This window comes from Numenius arquata, chromosome 4 (genome assembly GCF_964106895.1).
Source record: "Numenius arquata chromosome 4, bNumArq3.hap1.1, whole genome shotgun sequence".
Classification (NCBI taxonomy): domain Eukaryota; kingdom Metazoa; phylum Chordata; class Aves; order Charadriiformes; family Scolopacidae; genus Numenius; species Numenius arquata.
Window position 1 is genome coordinate 23,641,045 of NC_133579.1, and position 23,614 is coordinate 23,664,658.

Consider the following 23,614-nt stretch of genomic DNA (forward strand, 5'->3'; position numbering starts at 1 on the left):
AGACATGAAAATCATTCTTTTGTAGGTATAATAAGCAAACTCATTATAAAAGTACCCCATATGCAAAATCTGTTCTAAGTAGCTGAGTGTTACCAATGATAGACAAAAATGCAGTCAGCATGACAGACAGCATTTTCAAAACTAATGCACAAGATACACAGGGCAGATCCTGACCCATGCGACAGCCAGACACATTATTTTGGAGGGGCAGTTTACTTTTTGTAAATTGCTTGAAAATCAAGGCTGCGTACACTGTGGAGAATTTGTGTGGGGTACTCATTTCAGTCCTCGGTTTCTGGAGTCATGGCATTGCTTTTTGTATGGGATCTTTGTTTCTTTGGGGGCTGTGGGCAGTTGTTAGGAGAAATATAAAAGTGTTTGGGACATGGATACCCCACCTACGCACAGCTATTTACAGAGTTGGAGGCTTTGCTTACTGTAGCAAAATGCTGTTAACTAACACACTGTAAAATCCCCAGAGTACAGAGACCAAATTGTATTTGAATGTGTTTGCTAGACTGTCTTAAGATGCAAATTACTTTGTCTGTTCCTGGTTTTCAATATATTTTAAAATTGCTTTTTAGGATATAAGGTAATTTCTGCTGCAAGGGTGTGATCTCCTCAGTCCACACCAGTGTCACATAGGCTCTTCATCTTCTCTCTCACCTGCCTTTTTGTGTCGCAATTTCTGAGGGAGAGGAGTGTGGATATTCCTCTCAGCAGATGCTGAGTCTCCACAGACCCCCAGCCTGAGCTGTCAGAGCATCAGGGATCTAAGATACACCAAGCCCACTCTAGCTCTGTAGCACTGGCATGGCCAAAATTTCTCGATCATTGAAACTCCAGAGTCTTTTAGCTTGCATACTAGCAATAAATTAGGAAGTTTGTGTTACTCCGTTATGCAAAAAGAATTAGACCTTTTATATGCAAACCAGCTTAAGACAGGAAATACATCTTTAAGAAGAAAAACTGTAAACCACCAGTTATTAATATCACTGACATTTATTCCAGCCTAGACATGATATGTCATAATTTTGCTGTTTGCTTATGAAATATGTATGATAGCCTCTGGTCTGTGGATTTCTAATGAGAATAAAATACTGGCAGCTACATTTTTAGAGGGGGAGGGGGAAATACAAGCACTAAGAAAGTCAAACTTAGCATACACACCTCTAATATCCAGGGTGCTCCAGAAAGTCACATGGGAAATTACTTACTCGATCAGCCTCTCATTTATACCTGTCTTACCATATCCATGTCCTTCTAGACTGTGGCAAATCACTTGAAGGGTGAGCATTTGGAGGGCTACAAACACAGCCCCTGTGATTGGAGGTGCAAAAAGGTTTCTTGCTATTCAGCTGTTTCTTTCAGACCAATGAAGGAGACAAATGATAAGGAAAATTATGCTGAAATTGTAGTTCCCCAAAGTCAGCAACAAAACTCCTGTGGAGAGCAGCACGAAAACAAATGTCATCTGTGCTATATGTTCGTGGCCTTGCTGCTGAGCTGTTCTGTGATCATGGCATGCATCTTAAGGCCACACTTTTCAAAGCAACCTAGTGCTTAAATATAGAGATGAGCATCTATCTTGTTGCTAAAAGTTTCTGTCCAATCTAGTGCCAAATTACTCGGTATTGTTGTAAGACTTTGAAACCAGTTGATATGTAACCTTTGAACTTGCTCTCCTGCTATGAGAAAGCTCTCCAACAGTCTCTACAGAGCATTGGTAGGGGGTGGATGTTTTACAGCAAGGCTTTTGAAGTAACATTCTTACGCTGTCACTCATCCAATTTCTTTCACATTCCAGCTTGTTTTTCTTTTTCAACCCTTGTCTTTTCAACAGAGGGGTGCTCATGAGATTCGAGAAATTCGGCAGTTTCACTTCACTGGGTGGCCAGACCATGGTGTACCGTACCATGCGACAGGCCTGCTGGGATTTGTACGGCAGGTCAAATCCAAGAGCCCACCAAACGCTGGCCCTCTGGTTGTTCACTGCAGGTGGGTAGAACGCTGTATTGTCCACTAAACTCAGAACCTACTTTTTCTTCTCTTCTACTGCATCATCCCCACGCAGGTTGCTGAAGCCACTGGAGCTCTACCCGCAAGAACTTAATACCTAAAATATAAACAAGAATGGCACAACTAAGTCTGAAATCCTGCAAATGCCTGAATGCAAGACAATTTCAGTAATCCCACCAATCAAGTACCTGCAAGATGAACTCTTACACTTTACATTTTCCAATGCACTGCTAAATATTAACTATGCTCTTCTTTTACTTTAGTGCTGGTGCTGGCAGAACCGGGTGCTTCATTGTGATTGACATCATGCTTGATATGGCAGAGAGAGAAGGCGTTGTAGACATATACAATTGTGTGAGAGAGCTTCGATCTCGGAGAGTTAACATGGTGCAGACTGAGGTATTGTTAATCTACTGGAATACTGCCTTACATTTTGCAAGAAAAGGTATTCTTCTGCCCCATAAAACTAGAGCCCCTTCGTGGTAGGCACCATCCAGAAGGTAGTTTATGCAGTCATACACAGAAAATAATCCACACACAAAATTGAAGAACCCCTGCCCAAACAAGTACCCAGTTATGCTGCACTTATGGTTTGCGATGGAAAATCCTAAGTGTTTCCTCTTCGGGGAGGATTCATTCTGGAGTACATTGTGTTGAGACTCAGGTATGTGATAGAGCCTACAGAACTGTGCAGAAGAATGAAGAAACCAGAAATATTCCAAGTTTTATTCTGGAGTGTTACTGCACTTCTGTTTGTACTTGTAACTAGTTTGAATCAGTCCTTCTATATTAATTTCTAAATGAGTGGAATAAAGTTTTGTAAACTGCTGTTGTTCTTTCTGGTCTTGCTTCAGTCCCCATAAAGTCAGAGAGAATTAGTGGCAACCATATTAGTTGTTACTTTTTATTTACCAAAATACTAGTAGTGTATGCTCTTTATGTCAGTAATTATTTTAATTGCTTTACCAGGAACAGTATGTATTCATCCATGATGCCATCCTGGAAGCCTGCCTTTGTGGGGACACATCTATTCCAGCTTCTCAAGTTAGGTCGGTTTACTATGAAATGAATAAACTGGATCCTCAGACTAACTCCAGCCAGATCAAAGAGGAATTTCGGGTAAGTTGTGGATAGCAGTACCTAGAAGCTATACAGTTCACCTGTGCTAAAGACTCTTACTTAGATGCTTGCTTATAACCATGTGAATGTTGGACCAGGCCTGGGAGGGAACGACTGCAAAAAAAAAGGGAAAATAATATGTCACCAATTGCTCTTGAATTATGCTAAATCATAAAAGAACGCAATAGGGTAGTAGTAAAATCTTCTTTTTACTCAAGGGAAGTATATCGATTCCTTCCACTGTCCTTTCTCCAGAAGGCAGGTTACTCTGCAGCTGTCTTTGAGGTTATTTTTCAGATCTGTGTGCTTCCAGGATTTTTTGCTTCTAAACCCTGCTGACTGTGATGTGTTTTCCTTTCTCTGCATATTGATTCCCACTGAAACTGAACGCTGAGTTGATCTGTTCTTAAATATTTTGGAATGCTTTCACTGCTGTGTTAATTTTTCTATTGTATTGTTTACTCTTTTTGAAAGACTTTAAATATGGTGACTCCGACACTGCGTGTAGAAGACTGCAGCATAGCACTTTTGCCGCGAAATCATGAAAAGAATCGCTGTATGGATGTTCTGCCTCCAGACAGATGCCTGCCTTTCCTCATAACAATAGATGGGGAGAGTAGTAACTACATTAATGCTGCACTGATGGATGTAAGTCTCCATTACATCATTAATAATAAAAAGGGAATAAGCAGCCCTCCAAACTCAGCAATGCCAGAAACTGGAGTCGGCATAAGAAGACTGAAATCCTTCTAGCTTGTTTTCCAAAAACATGGCACAAAATCTATAAACTCCCAAGTACATTTAGGATCCCACATATGTTATGTCACAGCCAAGGTTCCAAAGAGAGCAAGTCATGGAGTTTTGATAAATTCAGTGTGTCTGGATTTCTCCCTAGTGCTTAAAGTTTTAACCATCTGTTCTAGGAAAAAAAGAGTTACCTATTAAGACACTAGGGCAGTTAAATAGGATAATAAGGTTTGCAGCAATATTTCAGTTCCCTTTGTTTCTAATTTTAACAATAATTAACAAAAAAAATAATTGTCTGTCAGCACAAGATAGTACACAAGCCATTACTTCAGTCTTCCCGTTTATTTCTGTTTGAATGTGTGTGTGTTTGGTTTTTTTTCTAATGCATCTATGGTAATTCTAATCCCACTAATAGAGTATCAGTAAAGGCACTTAAACTGCCTTTACAGTCTGTAGATATTTATAGCCTATCCTTGACAATTTAGAACTGTAGTAATTATGGTTGTCGAACACATAAACAACAAGAAAACAGAGGTTAGCAAAGAATGAACACATTCTAAATGGCCTTTTTCAAAAGTGAAGCTAGAGTAATAACAGTTTATAGCAGTTTTTGCATTTCTTTCCTTCCAAGTTCTCAAAGCATTTTCCTAAAATAAGCCTAAGTTCAAAACACTCCTGTGAAAAGGTAGGTGTATTATCTTTATGTTTATCTATGTAGAGAAACTGCGAACAAAAGTTTAAGTGACTTCTCTAAGTTCTCACAGTAGGTCAACAGCATTTTGTATTAGAATGGAGGTTCCTTGATCTGCAATTTACAACCTTGCCATTACATTGTCAGTACTGTTTTGTTCTGTAAATTAAGTACTGGTTAGAAAGAGCAGTGCCTCAATATTTGCTTTGAAAATTCTTCCCTTCTTCACTGTTGAAACAATGAGCTGCATCCAAAAGCCTGTCTGAGCAAAAGGCTTCAAAGGTGGAGGTGATATGTGTCACTTTCCACCCAAAGGACCTTTGCCAAGCCCCTGCAATATCCCTACACTGATGGACAAGAGTAGACATTTGTACCTCTCTAAACACTCAGTATCCAGCAGGCAAGATGACGTGTTTCACCCTCTCCACTTGGCATCTGTTGAGATGCAGCTGGATCACTTCGTGTAAACCTTTAAAGCTCACTTCAAGCAAAAGGGGTAGCAAGCATAATTTTCATTATTCAGTATCAAATGAGTTTGAGAACGATTTTCCCAAAAAAACTGCTGGGGCTTCTAAGTGACAAAATAATGGAGAGCCCTTCGAGAACCTCTCATCTGCATCCAAATTCCAGCAAGACAGGACCAGTAGGATAGAAGGCAGCTGACTGATGCGCCAGCAGCATCGATACCTGCTGGTTGCAGCTTGCTGAAACCAAAACAAAGAACTGAAGTCTTGCATGTCTTTATCTGTACCCCAAAACACATTGGATTCATTTTCTGTGGTCTCTTCAGTGACTGTCTCTGAAAGAGAGGTGCAAATAGCTGATCAGATTGCATGTCTGTTGGGGTACAAAGCCTTCAGTTCAAGGCCTGTAGAGGCTTCCCTGCCCTCCTTAACGAAGGCAATGGCAACCCCTCCCAAGAATTGCCCTAGTATGGCCACACTGACCTTCAACACTCAGGGAGGGGGCTGAAATTGAAAATTACACAATTGAACAGTTTCGCCCAGCAGCTCTGTCAACAACATACCCTGGTACTAAAAAAACCCAAAAAGCACTAAAATTTACCCCTTGGGTATCCTCGCTGCTGTCAGATAGACCAGAATTTCAACAATACTTCTGAAAAACAACTAGATATTTCCTTTCACAGGCATCATTCAAATTAACAGCTAAGTGCAGACAGCCAAGATTAATCTGTCCATTAACAGCTCAAAACAAAACTGTTGCTCAAAATTTTTTAGGAGTTCCATGGGAGGCAAAAACCTCTGATGATTTTATTCTATGCCTGTGGCATAAAATAAGTTTCAGAAATGTAACATCTGCATAAGTCATATTCTATCCAAATACAACTTATTAACTTTGAAGCATATAAGATCCTGGGAAAGAGCTGAAAACAATGTATTAATTGTATAGAAAATAGAAATAATGCTTTCAGTCCCAAAGTTTTGGGGCTATGACTGGCATTCTGCTAAATGGATTTTTCTCTTTTACCATTCTTCTTGTTTTTTCTTTGCAGAGCTACAAGCAACCATCAGCTTTTATAGTTACACAGCATCCCTTACCAAATACAGTCAAAGATTTCTGGAGACTGGTCCTAGATTATCACTGCACTTCCATAGTTATGCTGAACGATGTCGATCCAGCACAAGTAAGTCCAGAAAACTGCTCCATTCAACAGAGGAGTGCTGGTGCTTCAGTGTTTCAGCTCATGTGCACTCAGAACAGCTTTAGGATGTAATTAGTTTTATAAAACAACATTAAATACTAACACACTAAAAAATGGATTAGTCACTTGCAGATACACATTGGAAAGAGGAATAAATCAGACTCTCAGCGACTTCTCTACCAAAATGTTAATGCACATGCACATAAGTACATGCGCCAAAAATTTATTCTGATAAGAAAACATGCTTTGAGAAGAGCTGCTAAAAAATCAAAAATTATGGTTGTAGAATTCTGATTCAAATCTGAAACACACTAATAATAGCCAAAAGTCATAAACAGAAGCCAACAGCTATTCATTAGCCTGCCTGAAACAGGTCAATGACCTTGGTCTGCTTACCAGGGAATAGGTGTTCCCAGTGTGAAAAATCTGTGTTATGTTTGTCGCAAAATGACATTGTTAGCAAGGAGATAGGAACTAAACAAGATTGGAGACAAAGCATCCTTCGGAAGAGAAAACAGAGCAACGAAACGTATGGGGGAATGTAATTACCTTACAAAAGAGTTGTGCATGCTGTACATGTTCTTTAGAAAATTGGAAAACTGTACCTAGTGGTTTGGCAATTTAATCGCTAGCATTAATCACTAAGTGTCCTAGAGCCTGGCTCGCAACTGCACAATTCCAGGTTCTTACACAGACATCATTTCCTTGGTTCCAAGAAACTGCACCAGCCATCTGCTGGAGTAACATGGTGGTAATCTGGATTCTTAATATGCAAATATTTGCTAATTATTGGTTAAGAGAAATTGTTACTTTTTTATAGCAGACTGCATGTTATTTTTATTCTTGATAGGTCCAAGAATCTTTTTAGTTTTGTTGTGTATTATTCATACCTAGAAAAATCGTTTCCTTCTATTTCTAACACGAAGAATTTGTTTTTAAAACATACTAATCTTCCTTTTTGTCTTTCAAAGGAATGTGTAGGAATTCCACACACTATTTTAAAGACTGAATTTCTAATTCCAAGCCCTTAACTGTCTACAGGGAGAAAAATAGAAATGAAAGACAAAACTTTTATTCATGAGTCTGAGATTATTTTCTGAGTGAATAAGGAAAGACTCAAGGGAGTCAGACTGTTAGGGACTGCTGAACGAAGTTTTTTTAATTTGTGGGCTGTGCTTTGAATTTACAATAGTGCATGGCTATTTCAAGCATTTATTAGCCTCACAGGCTTTTAAAAGCTATTGGGATATGCAGTTAATGCACCTGCCTCTGCAGTATGTTAAACCTTTTCCCTCTAATGTGAGTAACAATCTTTTCATTAGGAATAAATCTCAAAACCCTCGGAGCAAATGGAAGTGGAGAGAGGGCAGAGCTTCCTAAAAACACACATTAGATTCAGATTTATTAATAATTACTGGTATCATTATTATTTATGTATATATGGAGTGTTTACAGTTCTGTTTAGATATTACAATTTATGTGGATTGTTATGCTCTATTGGGAAATGAAATTCAACCCTTCACAGTGACTCTGACTTAAAGAGAGTCACTAGCATCACATGCATGCAAAATGCGCAGACCTAAATGCTTTTGGTTTCTTTAGAACTTGAAAGTCTTGACTTCCTAAAACAGCTCCAGCAAACAGCTCTCCTTATTATCATTCAAGCATTTTTCAAAGATGTTAGAACAGCATTCCTATGTATTTGAAAGACGTGTACTAAATTGTGCACATGTTAAATTTTCTGAGTATTGGCATTTGCATTAGTTGTATGCATTATATTTTGCTATCCTGTACACCAGCATATTTCATAATAAAAATTTGTGTAAGATTTAGACAATATTTGGAAAGCAATTTGCTCGGCAGAGCAAATCGTGGGGGGTTTCAAATAAAGGAAAATGTATTTTCCTACTCGAAATTTCTGTTTTTAACTTGTTAAAGTGAGCTCCTGCAAATCAGACCCTGTTCTCTTTTTAATTGATGTAGTAAATGATTATGTTTCCCTGAAATGTAGTCATCTCTAAACGGCTTTGTTGAGGAGTAAGTGTTATAAGAAATGCAAAACAACATCTGGAGTAAATGTGATTTGTCAGCTCAGCTCTGGATCACCAACAGCAATGCAGCAGAATGAAGACCACAGCTGTTTTACTGAATGAAATAAAGTTCCAAATATGACATCAATGCTTCTGCAAGCAAACAAAATTTCATGAGTTCATACTTCATTTTGGTGAATGCTTGCAAATGCTACATGCTTGAACTGCTGTAAATATCCCTGGAAAAATAACACTAGGGTTTATATGGGAAAAAAAATGGACAAGCAGAGTCTAAGCTTCAAAAACCTCCTTGCAAAGTGTTGATTTAATCTTTAAAGTATTAACACAGATGATAATTGGTTCCTGGATTAAGCCATTGTGATATTATTAGGCGCTAAACCTGTGCAAGATAATGGTAATGTTACTTTGTGATCTTCAGATACCTAGAAGTAATGTTTTCTGAGCACTAAAGAAAGCATGATTGCTATTTTCAGGTGGCATTGATAAGGTGAAATTGAGCAGTTGATGAAAATTTAAAGCAATGCTGATATTAGCCAATATCGTCAGTCATGGCTGAAACAGATATGAAAGTTAAGTCCAGAGTTTTGAGAGCTGATGCACCCTTCAAAGTATAAAGCACATATTCTGATGTAGCTTGAATTATTACCAACTTTTCAGGACAGTTGGAGGTACCAAGCCTTTGGTCTTTGGGCTTCACGCTGTCTCCGAGATATGGTAGTATTTGACAGCATCCCCCCTGTCTTGTAATACAGTCTTGCAGAATTGACGTTGAGTGTCAGAAATGTGTTACTCCGAATACCAGAGAATGGCGAGTACAGCAGCAATAGCACGTTAAGTGAAAAGGCATTTGTTTAAACTTGTTCCACGCAAGTAGAAGCAGAGTGCTTGAAACCGATGGAGGATGGTGCACTGTGTATTTTATAAAGATACTGTGTGAGAATGTCAGTAATGAATGTAGCACAAAGAAAAATCTGGAAAAGTATATTGAGGCAGCATGAAATTCAAAGTGATTAACTGTGCTTTTTTCCTGTTTGCTGTCTTCTATAGCTGTGTCCTCAGTACTGGCCAGAAAATGGAGTACACCGGCACGGTCCTATTCAGGTGGAGTTTGTATCAGCTGACTTAGAGGAAGACATAATCAGCCGGATATTCCGAATTTATAATGCAGCCAGAGTAAGGACCTTATTTGCAAAACAGTTCTGTCTCAGTAGATGAGTTGACTCTGTTCAAGTCACAAAAAAAATGAAAGTTAAACTCACATAAAACCATTTTCATTTTTCAGCTTTTTTTTTTGAGAACAATAGTGCAATACTGAGTCACGCCATAATCAATGAGAAAAAAGCCTTCTATGTGTAATTAAAGTAAAAAATATTTTAGTGCATATCTCAAGTGTGTTCAATGCAAATGAAATAAATGGGGTATTCAGACTGGTAGCCAAGAAATGCTAAAATCAGTGCTGTTTTCAACAGTTTGAAATTAGGCATTTTGCATATTTTTATCTTGTGTCATGTGAAGAAAGCTGTGCACTAATACTAGGCACGTTTTTTAACACCAGTCCCAGGCTTTTAGTGAAGATCTTGTCCCACTAATCACACTTCATAATATATGTAAGCACTTCAGAAGGACAAATGCATTCTCATATCCAGCTTTTATGCTCCTGTAAAGTTGACAGAAGACTAAACGAGGCATGTCTTTCAAGTTGAGTGGAAAATAGATTCCACCACAGACCAGGCATCTCTCCCCATCCAGATGAAGAGAGTTTTTGCAATGGACGGGTATTGATCACCGAAGAATCATAACAAGGAATAAGCAGCATTCCCTGCTGAAAAAAGATGGCAACTGCCCTGAGATCTGGTAGCTCTCAGGACAGTGAGAGAAAGGCCCCCAAAACACATACACAGAGACATGTTAATAACCAAACAGGGAAGCAGATTGTAAGCTTCAAGATATTTCCTTAATACTGTGAAGGCTTTGCATTCACAGTAAACTTGACAACATAAAAACACAATCTCCAGGAGCATTAACATGTGCTCTAGCAGGCACTGGGTCTGGCTGGTGTGCTTTGGGAAGAGGGGCCATCAGCTGAAAGAAACTGGCCAGAAAATCAGTAGATTCCAAATTTTGACATAAAGCAGACAAAACCTATTGAATGACATATCTAATGTTGCATCCACTTTGGTTTATTTCCTTATCTTGTTAATCTTACATCCTCTCTATTACCTTTTACTCTAGAGAAAAAATTGTAATGTCAACATTTCTGTGTATCGCTCATTTTTAAAAGTGGCACTAAAATGCCCTCACTTTGCACAAAAGTGCAAGTGGCAAGTCCTAGACTACAAGAACAGTTTTCATGTGTGTTTATTATGCCCTTTTCAAAGGACTGTAATTTTCTGCCACTAACACTTGTTCTATGTTCCTTTTTATTTTAAGTCACCATAAAGCAACTGCACAGTAACGTTTCACCAGAGGGGTTCTGACTGCTGCAGTAGCTGACAATAAAATAAAATGGAGTTAGATTTTTTTATAAGCCAGAAAAATCTGAGGGTTTCCTTTGTTTTTTTTTAAATGTTTCCAGCTTCAAAATATCTTGAGATATTTTGACCTTTCTTGTAAAAAAAGACAGAAGCACGCAAATATTCTTCAAAATGCTGAAGTATAGGAAAAAAGAAGGTATATAATTGAAGTTGTGTTTCAGCTCCCTCTTTGCTACCAAGTTCCTGCTATGATATTAATCAATTATTTGCTTGATCCTGCAGCTGTACCATTGCTCTATTCTAGTCTATTTGTATAGCAGTCTGTTTAAAACCTCTTGTTCTAATAACTCTGTTGGAAATTAAAAGTCATAACTCCTCAAGGGCAGTTGAAATTACATTAGTAGTTTCTCAGCAATGATCTGCTTGAGCAACTTTCTTCAGCAATGCAAATATCTAAATTATGTACCAAAAAAAATACTGTTATTTTTCCTGCTTGTTGTCTGAATCTCTACAGCCCCAAGACGGTTACCGGATGGTGCAGCAGTTCCAGTTCCTGGGGTGGCCCATGTACAGAGACACTCCAGTTTCTAAACGCTCCTTCTTGAAGCTCATCCGCCAAGTGGAGAAGTGGCAGGAAGAATATAACGGGGGAGAGGGACGCACAGTTGTACATTGCTTGTAAGTACTGGAAACAGAAGAGAGAAAGTAAAGGAATAATGTTACAGGACTTGTGCCAGATTTTAAAAGATTTGTGAAGAGGTGAAGAGGTATCTGTCCTAATCAGGAACTGAATAAATATTATGGCTGCTCATTTAAAAGCTTTGAACATAAGAGGAAGATTCATGGGATTCACTCTCTGTCCCTTGCTAGATCCCTGTGAAAAGATGATGGGTACGAGTTAATTCTATTTTATATAAAGATGTCCAGTGACTTTTGCAATTGGGAAAGGGGCATATTTATTCAGAATAAATCAAAACTGTACCTTCAGAACAATGTACCTTTTATTTCTACAGATAAGGACTATAGAAATAAGTAGCATTGAAGGGGTGATTCCTCTCCCAGACATAGAGCACAGAAGTAAAACATGATAGACCAGTTATGATGATCCTTTAATTGCCTTACCTTTCTCTAATAAGGGCATATATTTTTGTCCTCCTGTGACCTTTGTGCTCCACTGGTTCAGAGTCTCATCCATTTTGCCACCATCCTCCTTTTGAAATGACTTAATACTTGTATGTGCTGTTTCCCTTAGCAGTAATTGATCTTTTGAGACCAAGCCTTCAGTGCTTGAAGTTGTATCCATCTTCCTCTAAACATCTGCTTAAAGATGTTGCTATGATCGAGAAGAGACATGCTAACAGGAAAAGCACACACTAACGTACTTTCAAAAGTTGGGACCCAATGTTAGAACAATGCAGGAAAATCTAAGAGTGTATTAATAATTCCCACTATCACTGACCTTGAACAAGTCACTGCTCTTCAGTTTCCCCATCTGTAGAATGGGGATAATAATACTTTCATCAAAGGAGCATTGTGCAGTGTGATTAATTAATGTTTTGAGATCTTTAGCTGAAAAGACCCTTTTGAAGTGTAAATTACTGTTATCTCTGAGGTGGCTGATGATATTAAATAGTTGTACAACATCACACATGCGTCACTTCCAGGCAGTAAAGAAAGAAAAAGCTTTAATATAATCCTTTTAAATGACTTTATTTTAATTAAAATTCTCAAAGAGTCCCACAATATCAGGCAATGTTTTGGCAGCAGAGAGCATTCTTTTCATACTGCCTGGATGTGACAGATGTGCGACGTTGTAGCTTCCTTTGAAAATCAACCATTTGCGAAGCTGGTTTGAAAGACCCGCTACCTAACTAGTCTGCACTCTGGTAATTATTAAGGTTTATTATTTTCAGTGAAGCGCAGCCTAAAGATTCTGATTAGAATAGCTGTAGAAATAATAGGGTTTCCAGAAGGGAAGAGATTCTCTCAAAGATTAAAAATAACAGGGGATAAAGTATTATTAAATACTGTATTTGATCATGCACATGAACATTTGTGCCTGGCTTCTTTGTTAGCAAGTCACTTCGGGTTCTCATCCTCTGATACTGTGGGTGGAGGGGGAAATACGTACACTTACTTCTAAAAGTAGTCATTGCCAGGCAGCCGGCCCCTCTGCCTGCTGTCAGGGGAATATTGCAGCACCACCTAGTGCCACGCTAAAGGTGGAGCCACCAGAAAGGGTCCTACAAAAGAGATTTTGGGTGCTTTTGTTGGTCCTCCGAAACACCTTCGGGCCCAGGAGGGAAGCACCAGGATCTGGAATAAAAAAGCTTAGAGACTTTCTCTATAACATTTCCAGGACTGATGTTCATTGCAACCTTGTGTGTTTACAATGCAAAGGTGTGTTGAACTGAATCTAAAAGTACCTTGTCCTTATTTTAGCATCCTCTTTGTGCTGTCTCATGTGTTTACTCAAGGGTGGTGCAAAACTCAGCCACTCAATTCCCTCCAGGCTTTCAGCCTGCTGGATTCTGAATCATAGCTTTGAGATCATTCAGCCCATTAATTCCAATTAAAAATCGTGTTCTGCCTAGAGTTCCGCAGTCTTCAGAGGCAGTATGTTCTGTGTTTTCTTCCTGCTGGAACTCATACCTTCTGTAGCCATCCCTGGTGCTGTATGAACTTGTACCATAGAGTCAATTGTAACTGAGCCATTTTTTCATTTTTATTGTAGGAATGGAGGTGGCCGCAGTGGGACATTTTGTGCAATCAGTATTGTTTGTGAAATGCTTCAACATCAGAGGGCTGTTGACGTATTCCATGCTGTGAAGACACTGAGGAATAATAAACCTAACATGGTGGACCTTCTGGTATGAGCTTTTTAACTGCACCACTAAATAGAAAATGTTCCTTTTTCTCAGAAGACTCAGTAAGATTTCCAAGATTTGCTGTGGGAGTTGTTCACAAAGCAAGCAAGTCATTTTCAAAGGGGATAATGAAGTCACTTCACTTGTAAGAGTATTTTTACACTGCTTTCTTCCCAAGGAGACTTTGTCTCTGTTCATTTGAATTTTTTAAGAGTTTTAAACTTTCAGACGAACATCCTTATTAATTTTCTTTTCTAGCAGGCTGAGCCAAGTGGAGAGCAGCCCTTGCATGGTAGAAATAATAGTTATGTAAAATGAAATGCCAGATTTTCAAATTATATATTTTATAAATAGCTTAATCGCCTAATATTTATCAAAGCCATGAATTTCGGTTTGACATCCAGAATATTGCATTTAATTATGGTTGCTCCATCTCATAGAAAGATTAAAGAAGTTCAGAAACAAGGGGCCATGTGCAATTATTTTCCTAGAGAGTGTTTTATGAGCTTTCTTTTTAAATGGAGAATTGCTGAAGTGCCAGCTGCTATGCCACAAGCGCTGCAGAACAGCTTAAACCAGCAGGTTCTTACACTCCAGTGTGTAGTTCTGTACTTGGAGATGGGTGTAGCATGATACCCTATTCTGAAGCCTGGGCTATAAAAGACCTTGTTTTACAACAACCTGATGTAGAGGTGGCTGCTTGAGAGGCAGCTGTATTCAATTTAGTGTCATAGGCAGGAGGAAGCAGCATCTGGGCAGCTTCAGGGATGCTAAACCAATCCGAGCGAATTTTGCAAGCTCTGGTTAAACAATTTTGGGTCATATTTCAGCATCTTTGCTAGAGAGTGCCCAGGGTGAGGCAGGTGGCATGTCACAGAGCTGGTCAAGGCTCTTGTAATTTTAGGAGAGATCCCCTCTTTCAGATGAGCTGCCGAAATTGGGGTGTGAAACACTGTAGAATGGGCAGAAAGCAGGAATTTCTGTTGTGAGGCTTTCAGGCCCTGAGCAGATGGGTAGGGCCATCCACTTCTCCACCACACATATCATGGCACCTCATCTGTCCCACAGAAGAGCATCTCCCATCACATCCTCCATCACAGTCGTCTCATCTATCCTACCTAAGAAATCCCAGATCCTCCCCTAGGCCCTGCTCTGGCCAGGCTCATGGAAAAAAGCCAGATGTTGCCAGCTGTGTGGAGCGAGGAGGGAGTTTACAAGCAGCACCACAGGGCCATGAGCCAGCAATGTGGAACTGTGAATCTTGTATCAGTGAGAACTATGAAGCTTTCACAGTGGTGGGAGGGAGCAGCTTATTTGGCTCCTCTTCCTCTAGTTTATATTCTCAGGAGGAGAATCATCATGCTGAGAACCATACATTTTTATTTCCTAGATATTAAGAAAAATGTCCTACTTCTTCATTCAGATAGTATAGTTTGGATAGAGACTTGGCAGGCCTGCTGTTCTCAGTTCTCGCAGAGTTTAAGTCCACAAAACACACTGATGTCTGATTCATTTATTTTATAGAAATAAAAAGAAAATTACCAGTGTGAAGATGTACAGTTGAAGAAAATGTTCTCTATAAATTCCCATTTGTGACAGTTCTCCATGTATAGATTTGTCAGGCAGCTGTCTCCATTTTTCAGCAGAGATTTTTTTTTTGATCAAAAGGTAAATGTATTTTTTTAGAATATAAAAATAGCCTTTAGTAAATTGAGGATGGTATTGAGAATTTCTGGACAGTATTGAGAGGCCTTGTAAGGCCTTTTCATTAGGAGATGTCAAAGCAGTTGTGAAGGAGATGAGTATTGTTTTCCTTATTGTATAGAGAGAGGAACGAAGGCAGGGGACAATCAGGATTTTTCTCATTATCACAAAATTCACTGACAAAGCAGTTAGAACCACATCTCTTCAGTCTTGGTCTGCTACTTTGTAGGAACAAATATTTGAATTTGCAAGGTTTCAATTTCCATGTAGATTGTTTCATGGTAAAAAGGGAATCAGGACAATTGAGTTCTTTTCCTGATCCTGTTACTGACTTTATCCTTTATGACCTTTCTTATATTAAAGTGTCTTTGCCTCAGTTTCCACATCTGAAAAATGAGAACAATGATATTCATCTACCTTTGTAAAATTCTGTGGTAAAAGATGAAATGTTCAGAATTATAACAGTATTTCACAAAAATAGTTTCAAGACTGCTTTATCAATACGTTATGTACTTTCTGACTAGATGAAGGGCAATCTTTATGGTCTATACTTAGAGAGTCATCTCTTAATTTCATTGAAACCTCTGGTTTCCTGCAAGTGTAAAAATCTGAATGCCTTATCCATACAATATGGAAAATCTATGAAATTCTTCAGCCATCATACAAAGGTAAAATATGGTATTTAAAAATGTCTATTACAGAATGCCCAAAGCATTTTGTGATAAATGTTATTGGACCTACTAGAAAAAAAAATAAATATACCTCTCTGAAGCTACCTAACCTAAAGAGACTTTTATGATTCACCATCAAGTGAATAATAAAAATATACAAAGGACACATATGAGTGAACACAGTGGGAAATAATATATGTCTACTCTTGAAGACATGTATTGAGTTTACTAAAAATGACAGTTATTCTGCTGAATCAGTAAATCAGCATAAAATGAGCAAGGAAAAATGGAAATGGATGAGGGGCTGATCTCCTGTTTTGATCTCTTATGTAGTTATAGAATAGTTTTCATTTATTTAGAAACATATATGCAATAAAGCAGAAAAGGAATAATTTACATAATGCTCCTTTCTTTCCTTTCTTCTTTTTTGTTCTTTTCTCATTCTGAAGAAGACACAAGCAGTTCATGGAACCCTGCAGGATCTTAAAACCTCACATACAACTCATTCATATCTTAGGTGATAGATACACCTAAGATTTGTTTTCTTCTGAAGTGACAGCTCTCAACAAAACAACATAAAAGTTTTCCATGCATGTTAGTGGCTTTTTGACTGTTGTAGTATTACTTGGTCTCCTACATGTTAAGGTGGGCTCTCTTCTCAGCTGAAATGTGACCCAAAATCACAAGTACAGGCCAAAAGAGTTAATCCTTTAAAATGTTCGCTTTGATGAAAAGGAGAATATATCTGAAGTGTAATTGTAATCTTCCTATTTGTGATGTTGGGAAGGCGAAGGCTGAGTGCTGTTCACTAGTTAACTCTGTTGTTGTTCCTATATAATAGCACATGATTAGTTATCTTTTATTAATGGATTAAAGTGCATAAGAGAAAAAGGCATTTCAGTGGCAGAAATAGTCATAAAATTGGCACATATTTCCAAACTGAGTTTTTAGAAGAATTCAGGGAATTTAGAATTCAGGGAACCTGCACCTACTATTTCTTTTGGCTTTTTTGTTTCATTTAAATGTTTGTGGTATTGTTAAATACTGCCAGTAGTAAGAACGAAAACAGAAGAGGGATAGGTCTGCACACTCAAAACTGTGAAGTCATCAGTGACTGCATCATTTGAAGTCCTAGAATCATAGAATTGTGTTGGTTGGAAGAAACCTTTAAGATCATCAAGTCCAGCCATTAAACTAACACTGTCAAGTTCCCACTAAACCATGTCCCTCAGTCCAAGTCTACACGTCTTTTAAATACCTATAAGGGTAGTGATTCCACCACTTCCCTGGGCAGCCCGTTCCAATGCTTGACAGCCTTTTCAGTGAAGAAGTTTTTCCTGATATCCAATCTAAACCTCCCCTGGCGCAACTTGAGGCTGTTTCCTCTTGTCCTATCACTTGTTACTTGGGAGAGGAGACTAAGCCCCATCTCGCTACACCCTCCTTTCAGGTAGTTGTAGAGAATGATAAGGTCTCCCCTCAGCCTCCTTTTCTCCAGGCTAAACAACCCCAGTTCCCTCAGCCACTCCTCATGAGACTTGTGCTCTAGACCCCTCACCAGCTGCGTTGCCTTCTCCGGACACGCTCCAGCACCTCAGTGTCTTTCTTGTAGTGAGGGGCTCAAAACTGGACACAGCACTTGAGGTGGGGCCTCACCAGTGCCGAGTACAGGGGGACAATCACTTCCCTAGTACTGCTGGCCATATGATTTCTAATACATGCCAGGATGCTGTTGGCCTTCTTGGCCACCTGGGCACGCTGCTGGCTCATATTCAGCCAGCTGTTGACCAACACCCCCAGGTCTTTTTCCACCATGTAGCTCTCCAGCCACTCTTCCCAAACCTGTAGCGCTGCATGGGGTTGTTGTGACCCAAGTGCAGGACCTGGCAGTTAGCCTTGTTGAACCTTATGCCATTGGCCTCGGCCCATTGATCCAAACTGTCCAGATCCCTGTGTAGAACCTTCCTACCGTCATGCAGATCAACACTCCTGCTCAACTTGGTGTCCTCTGCAAACTTACTGAGGTTGCACACCATCCCCTTGTCCAGATCATTGATAAAGATAGTAAACAGAACCAGTCCCAGATTTTAACAGTTGCAGAGTGGGCAAGGGCCTGTCAAAAGCATTGGCCTCTCTGTAGCACTGAAGATGTGAAGGAGACAAAGTCACGACCCTCCATCTCCAAAGGGTGCAGACAGGGTTTGCATGCCACAGGAAGGGGATTTTTCTGGTATCAGCCCCATTTCCAAGCAGTTGCAAATAAAACCAGGAAGTCTGCATTTGAAGCACAGGGTTGGCACCTGAAAACTTAGCCTGGGTAACAGAAGAGCTGTTAAGAGCCTACCTTATGCATCACTGTTAATTGCTGAATATTAATTGAAATTAATCCAGTTAATTTAGCTGAAGTGCCTGTTGCACTGGGAGAGGATAGTATTTCAGCATGGCTTTAGGCTGCACATATTGGAGGAACTGTAAGCAGCTTTTGCCCTGAAACGTAGCAAGTGTATGAACAACTTTAAAATAAAAGTTATGATCTGGGAAGTACTAGATACTGGGTCTATTTTAATAATAAACATTTCCAGGGAGGAATTTCAATAACTCCAATTCTGGTAAAGCAGCACTACATGAGTGTTTTGACAGATGACAGAAGGGTTGCAAGTCAATTTGCTTATGTGTAGTCAATTTTTCTCATACAAGTGTAGTAGAGCAGCTAAATACACATCTAATATGAGAAGTACCATAAGCTACTGTGTGTAGTGTCTATTGTCTAGTTAATATAAAGATTTTCTTATCTGAATATAAATTGGATTTGCAAACTGGCTCCCATTGACAACAGCTGATAGTAAATAATTTTAACAGAAGAGAAATATTGATCCCCTTAATTAAGTTCCTTCAATAATTGACTTTGTGGTTTTGTTTTGATTTTTCAGGATCAATACAAATTCTGCTATGAAGTGGCTTTGGAATACTTGAATTCTGGCTGATTGCATTAACAGCACAGACAAAGTTCCTCCTTTCACCACCACAAAGAAAGCAAGTCGCTTCATGATATCTGTGTAAATGAGATGAAGACTTCTCAGTGTTATGCTTATACTGCTTTGTATAATTGGCTCTTTTTAAGAGCCCGAAAAGATGTTTATAAAGCCGCTTGCACTGCCCGTTTTCCACTATAATGCCGCTGCTTGACACCCATATGAACGTACACCAAACCACATGGCAGTTGTTGAACACTCTATTCATACATAGCCATTGATGTGGTGAAGCAGCATAGTCCTCTGGTAAATAAGAGAGCACAATTATATTCTTATGAAGGAATTTGTACTTTTCTGTTATATTTTGTTGCCTGTGATTCTCAGTTATTGTCACAGCCTAGTGTACATTTCTGTTCTGTGGAGAATGCTGTCTGGCATTTTGATAATATATGATTTTAGTTATATTTGTATTCTAACACGTGCGTAATAAATGAATCATATGTAGCTTATCTGAGCTAATGGAAAGACGTACCAAATCATGTTAACTTTGTTGAGTTGTAATTTCTATCCACTTTGTACCATTTCAGAGAGAGAATCTTGATAGAAATACAGTTAGAAAATGCAAAATACAGGATGCTCAGATTAATATATCCAAAGCTTTTTCATTTGTTTATATTGTAAATATTTTTTGATTTCATCAAATTATTTATTCATTAAAATGAATTTTTTTGTGAAGCGCAGTGAGTGACAATCATTTTTATTAAGCCCTGGAAATGCTTACTGTATGATAGTGTAAACATTTGTTTACCTTGTATGGATTCTCAGCTCAATAAATAATTACATACATGATAAAATCTCGTTTAATTTGATATGTCTTGGCATCTGAGTACCTTCAGCTAAGCCTCTTTTCAGATTAATTCTTGTAAATAGTGAGCTGCCTCCAAAGCATGTTTATTGTGTGATCCAGTGTTGATCCAGTCAATAGCAAGATATGCCCTGCTGGTATATAAAGAGGTGAACTGTGTGTTTAAAGATGCACATGCACAAGTGCAGAACCTGAAAATTGCCCTGCTGTACCAAGAGGAGATGACGTTGGGCTTGCAGTACTCAGTCTTGTCACAGCGTTCCTCTGGAGCCCTGAGCATGCCCTGCCCACGTGCCCTGCCGAAGTGAGTAAAACTGCGCTGTTACCAGTTCTGCCAGTGGACAGTTTTACATCATTAAAGCCCATGCCTGTCCTGAGAATGACTGCACTGCACTTCCCTGGTGTTTAGATGGTTCCTCTTTCTCCCAAGCACTCTGACCAGTATTTGACCAGGCTGGGACTTGCCTCCTGTTCACGGATGTAGGAAGCGCAGCAGAGAAGCAGCAAGAAAGGGGAACGAGCCAGCAATGGTCTGCTGCACCGTCTGCTGGGATTGCAGATCTCTCTCTCACCCACCAGTACCAAGGAGACATTGCAGACAGAGTACTGAAGCCTTCCAAATATATGTGGAATCCCGATGCAAGAAAGCTGCAAACTGCACAGTATTTCAGTTCTTAAAAAGATCCTTTTAATGTGCTAGCCATCTGGGATGGGGACAGTAGGTATATAAATGCATCAAAGTTAAAATATTTTGAGAGCCTCTAAATCCAAAAGATCCAGCCTGGGCAGAATGACCCACAGTTTGTCAACCACCCATTCAAAACCACTGCAAAATTCAGATCTGAAGACATGAGGATGGTCTTCCTCTGCAGCTGAAAAGCATCTCTTTTAAAATTGCTTTAAAATGTAGCTGGCAGGTACCGGTCATTGCTATAAATTGCACAGAGGTACCAAAGAACTTATGAAAAACAACCCCAGCCCTGAGAAGAAGTACGGTCCTTGGATAAACCCTGTAGCACTTAGCCTGTTGTAGAAAACGCTCTGATTCATTTGGAAACTCTAGTGTTAGGAAACAAAATCCAAACCTCTAACACCAATTCCTCACAAGAAGACAGACCGGCTATACCAGCCAAGCATGCTTCTTTGCAGTAATTGTGGGACACTAAATACCTGGTTTCTACCACCCATTTATTGAAATATGCCTGTATGTGTCTATTGTTTCCTGATGGTTTCAAGAAGTACGACATCTAAGCATGCGTAGGAACCCTAGGACAGAAGGTGACACAGGTGATGTGATCCCAAATGTGAATGAGATTTATTGAAATGCAGCAAGAATCATGGCAATCTCTCCCAAGGAGAGAGGTTGCCAGCGTCTGCCAGACATTATTTCAGCTGCTGTACTCTTGCAGACATGCTTTACACAGGTAGGTCTTGGGGGATGAAGAGGGGAAAGAAAAAGAGGAGGAGAGAGTTCTGCTGTGTTTCTTACTGTTTTACTGTTGATATGACTATCTTTTTTTGTTCTTCTGACACAGTCAAACCCGTGTTACTGAGTCTGTGTGATGTTGACCCAAACAGCAGTCTGTGAACTACAATGTCTTAAAACTGGAGACAGTTAAAAAAAGACAGCAAGCAGCTTTGTGTCCTCACTCTCATACTTCAGGTATCAATCAATATAAATTATAGAGAAATCCAGGCTTGGGTAAAACAATATTTTGGCAAGAAGAAAAAACAGATGAGACCTTCAGGAGACGGGAATAGCGAAAACAAGGAATCAGGAGCAGAAAGAGTTGATGAATGTGGAGGGGAGGTATTCAAGAAGCAGCATGGAGCTTAGGAAAGCTACCTGGAGGGTGGTATTTTAGAGGAGACAACAGAAAGAAACCAGCAGTGACAGCCATTTTAAGTGTTCACGAAACCAGCCTCCCTTTGCAGAAGTTACACAATTACGAGCCCAGTACAGCTGCAGGATTTACAGAGACATCAGTCCTAGTTTGGGAGGAACAGAGGAATGGATGTTTTCTTCAGTCACCAGTATATGAGGTACATAAACGGAGACACACTGTAAATGGTTAGCCATATGTATCACCCAATTCATCATCTCTCCAGGACTTGAGGTAGATGATTTTTGCTAAGCTCTTCTGAAAGAGCAGCAACAGGGATGGTGAGAGAGGTGATCACATGCAGGTATCTGCATCTTTTTAACAGCAATGTTCCCGACAGCTTCCCGGGCTTCTTTATCAGCAAAACGAGTCTATCACTGGAAGGGCAGCTTCACAGAGTACTAAACCAAAGCTTAAGGACCATATACAGTAAGATTAAAAAAAAAAAAAAGCATAGAAAATGCAACTGATGTTAAAATACAAAACCTTCCCACCCAGCTGTACACAGTGTGGGTCAAAAGGATCTCTGTGCCACAAAGACGTGATTTGAAGGTTCCATGCAGCATCACGATCACCTTCATTTGGATTTCTCCTTCAGCTGTTTAGGCCTCATCTTTAATATATCTGAAATGATTGCTTCTCATTTCACTCCTTCAGGTGTAACCGCTTACTGTATATGCCCCTTCTTAGTCAACACTGGCCCTTTATAACACATAGCAAAGAGACAAAAAGATTTTTTTTCTTCTTTGAGGTGTAGCAATGAAGATAAATTGACACTTCCAGCAGCAGCTATTCCAGGGAGTTTCCTTCGGGGAGGCCTGGAGTGGCTGTAATGGTAGTAGCAAACCTAAAGCCCCTTGGCATTAGCCACTCCAAAACACTCACAGTAGGATCAGCCGCTGAGTCTCCTTTCCCTTGTGGTTGTTTTGTCTCTCCCCCCACTAATCAAAGATGACTAAAGGAAAGTAGGTGATTTCAAAGTTTACTTGGGGTTTTACAGCCTCATTAGTTTCCTGATTCAAAGGTAATGTGGTTGCTCTGCCTCCCAGAGTAACTTCTCCAAGCAGTTGTGAATTTGCCTTCAGAAACAGCGAGGTATGTAGGCAGATCACTGTAACAGAATGATTTGCCATATCATTTTACATTTATTGTTGGGTTTACACTTATTTTATCAGCTTGGAGCCTCAGACTACAAAATCTCATGCAGCCCATATCTGATGCCAGACACTTGGCTTTATTAAAAGAAAAATTAAATTAGGAATACAAGAAAAATATACAGCTTAGTTCTGCTGTTTGATGCTTGTTAAGGAAGCCAAAGACCAGTGTAATTTTTGGGGCAGAGTACCAGTAAAACCCAACAGACCATGTGAAGAATAAAGTCATTTCAATTAGAGCTATGTTTGTTTTTCATAGCCTAGACCTTGTCTATACAGTGACATTATAAGCTGATGGGTGCATCTGCATTGCCTCAGCCATTCACACACTCTGCCTGTGGGAGCTTCCCATGCAATGCTGGCACGAGGTGACTTGCTCCGCACACCCCTGCTCAGCTGCCCTCAGCGTCCTAGCCCCTTCCAAAGCCTTGGCAACCCTTCGCAAACTGCAATAAACAGCAGCAGCAAAATGCCTTCCTCAACCCCACTGGGTATTTCCAAGCAGACTTTTCTGTGGTCCTGCCTATCACCCTGGGATCGTGTATAACCTGCCCCATGAGCCTCCATCCCGCTTCCCTCCCAGCCCTGTCACCGCAGCACATGATACTCTTTCTGAGTAATATGACTTTAGATAGGTGGAAAGCAGATGTGAGGCTGGAAGAGGTTGGGGTCCACAAACAATTTTTGTTACTATTGTTGGTAGTACTTGGCACACAAAGGCATGGAAAAGGTGG

The 23,614-nt window shown here is 39.6% G+C and overlaps 1 protein-coding gene across 4 annotated transcripts in view; it reads left to right on the forward strand.

The window, feature by feature from the left end:
* PTPRM (protein tyrosine phosphatase receptor type M) overlaps window positions 1-19,827 on the forward strand; it is a 481,541-nt gene extending 461,714 nt beyond the window's left edge. For all 4 annotated transcript variants that reach the window (XM_074146330.1, XM_074146332.1, XM_074146329.1 and 1 more), the window contains 9 exons: window positions 1,844-1,998; window positions 2,283-2,418; window positions 2,989-3,138; window positions 3,613-3,786; window positions 6,090-6,221; window positions 9,338-9,463; window positions 11,279-11,442; window positions 13,499-13,634; window positions 18,937-19,827. In XM_074146330.1, the coding sequence (XP_074002431.1) occupies window positions 1,844-1,998; window positions 2,283-2,418; window positions 2,989-3,138; window positions 3,613-3,786; window positions 6,090-6,221; window positions 9,338-9,463; window positions 11,279-11,442; window positions 13,499-13,634; window positions 18,937-18,990 (1,227 nt within the window). In that variant the 3' untranslated portion in view covers window positions 18,991-19,827. The remainder of the gene's footprint in view (window positions 1-1,843; window positions 1,999-2,282; window positions 2,419-2,988; window positions 3,139-3,612; window positions 3,787-6,089; window positions 6,222-9,337; window positions 9,464-11,278; window positions 11,443-13,498; window positions 13,635-18,936) is intronic.
* The last annotated feature ends 3,787 nt before the right edge of the window (window positions 19,828-23,614 follow it).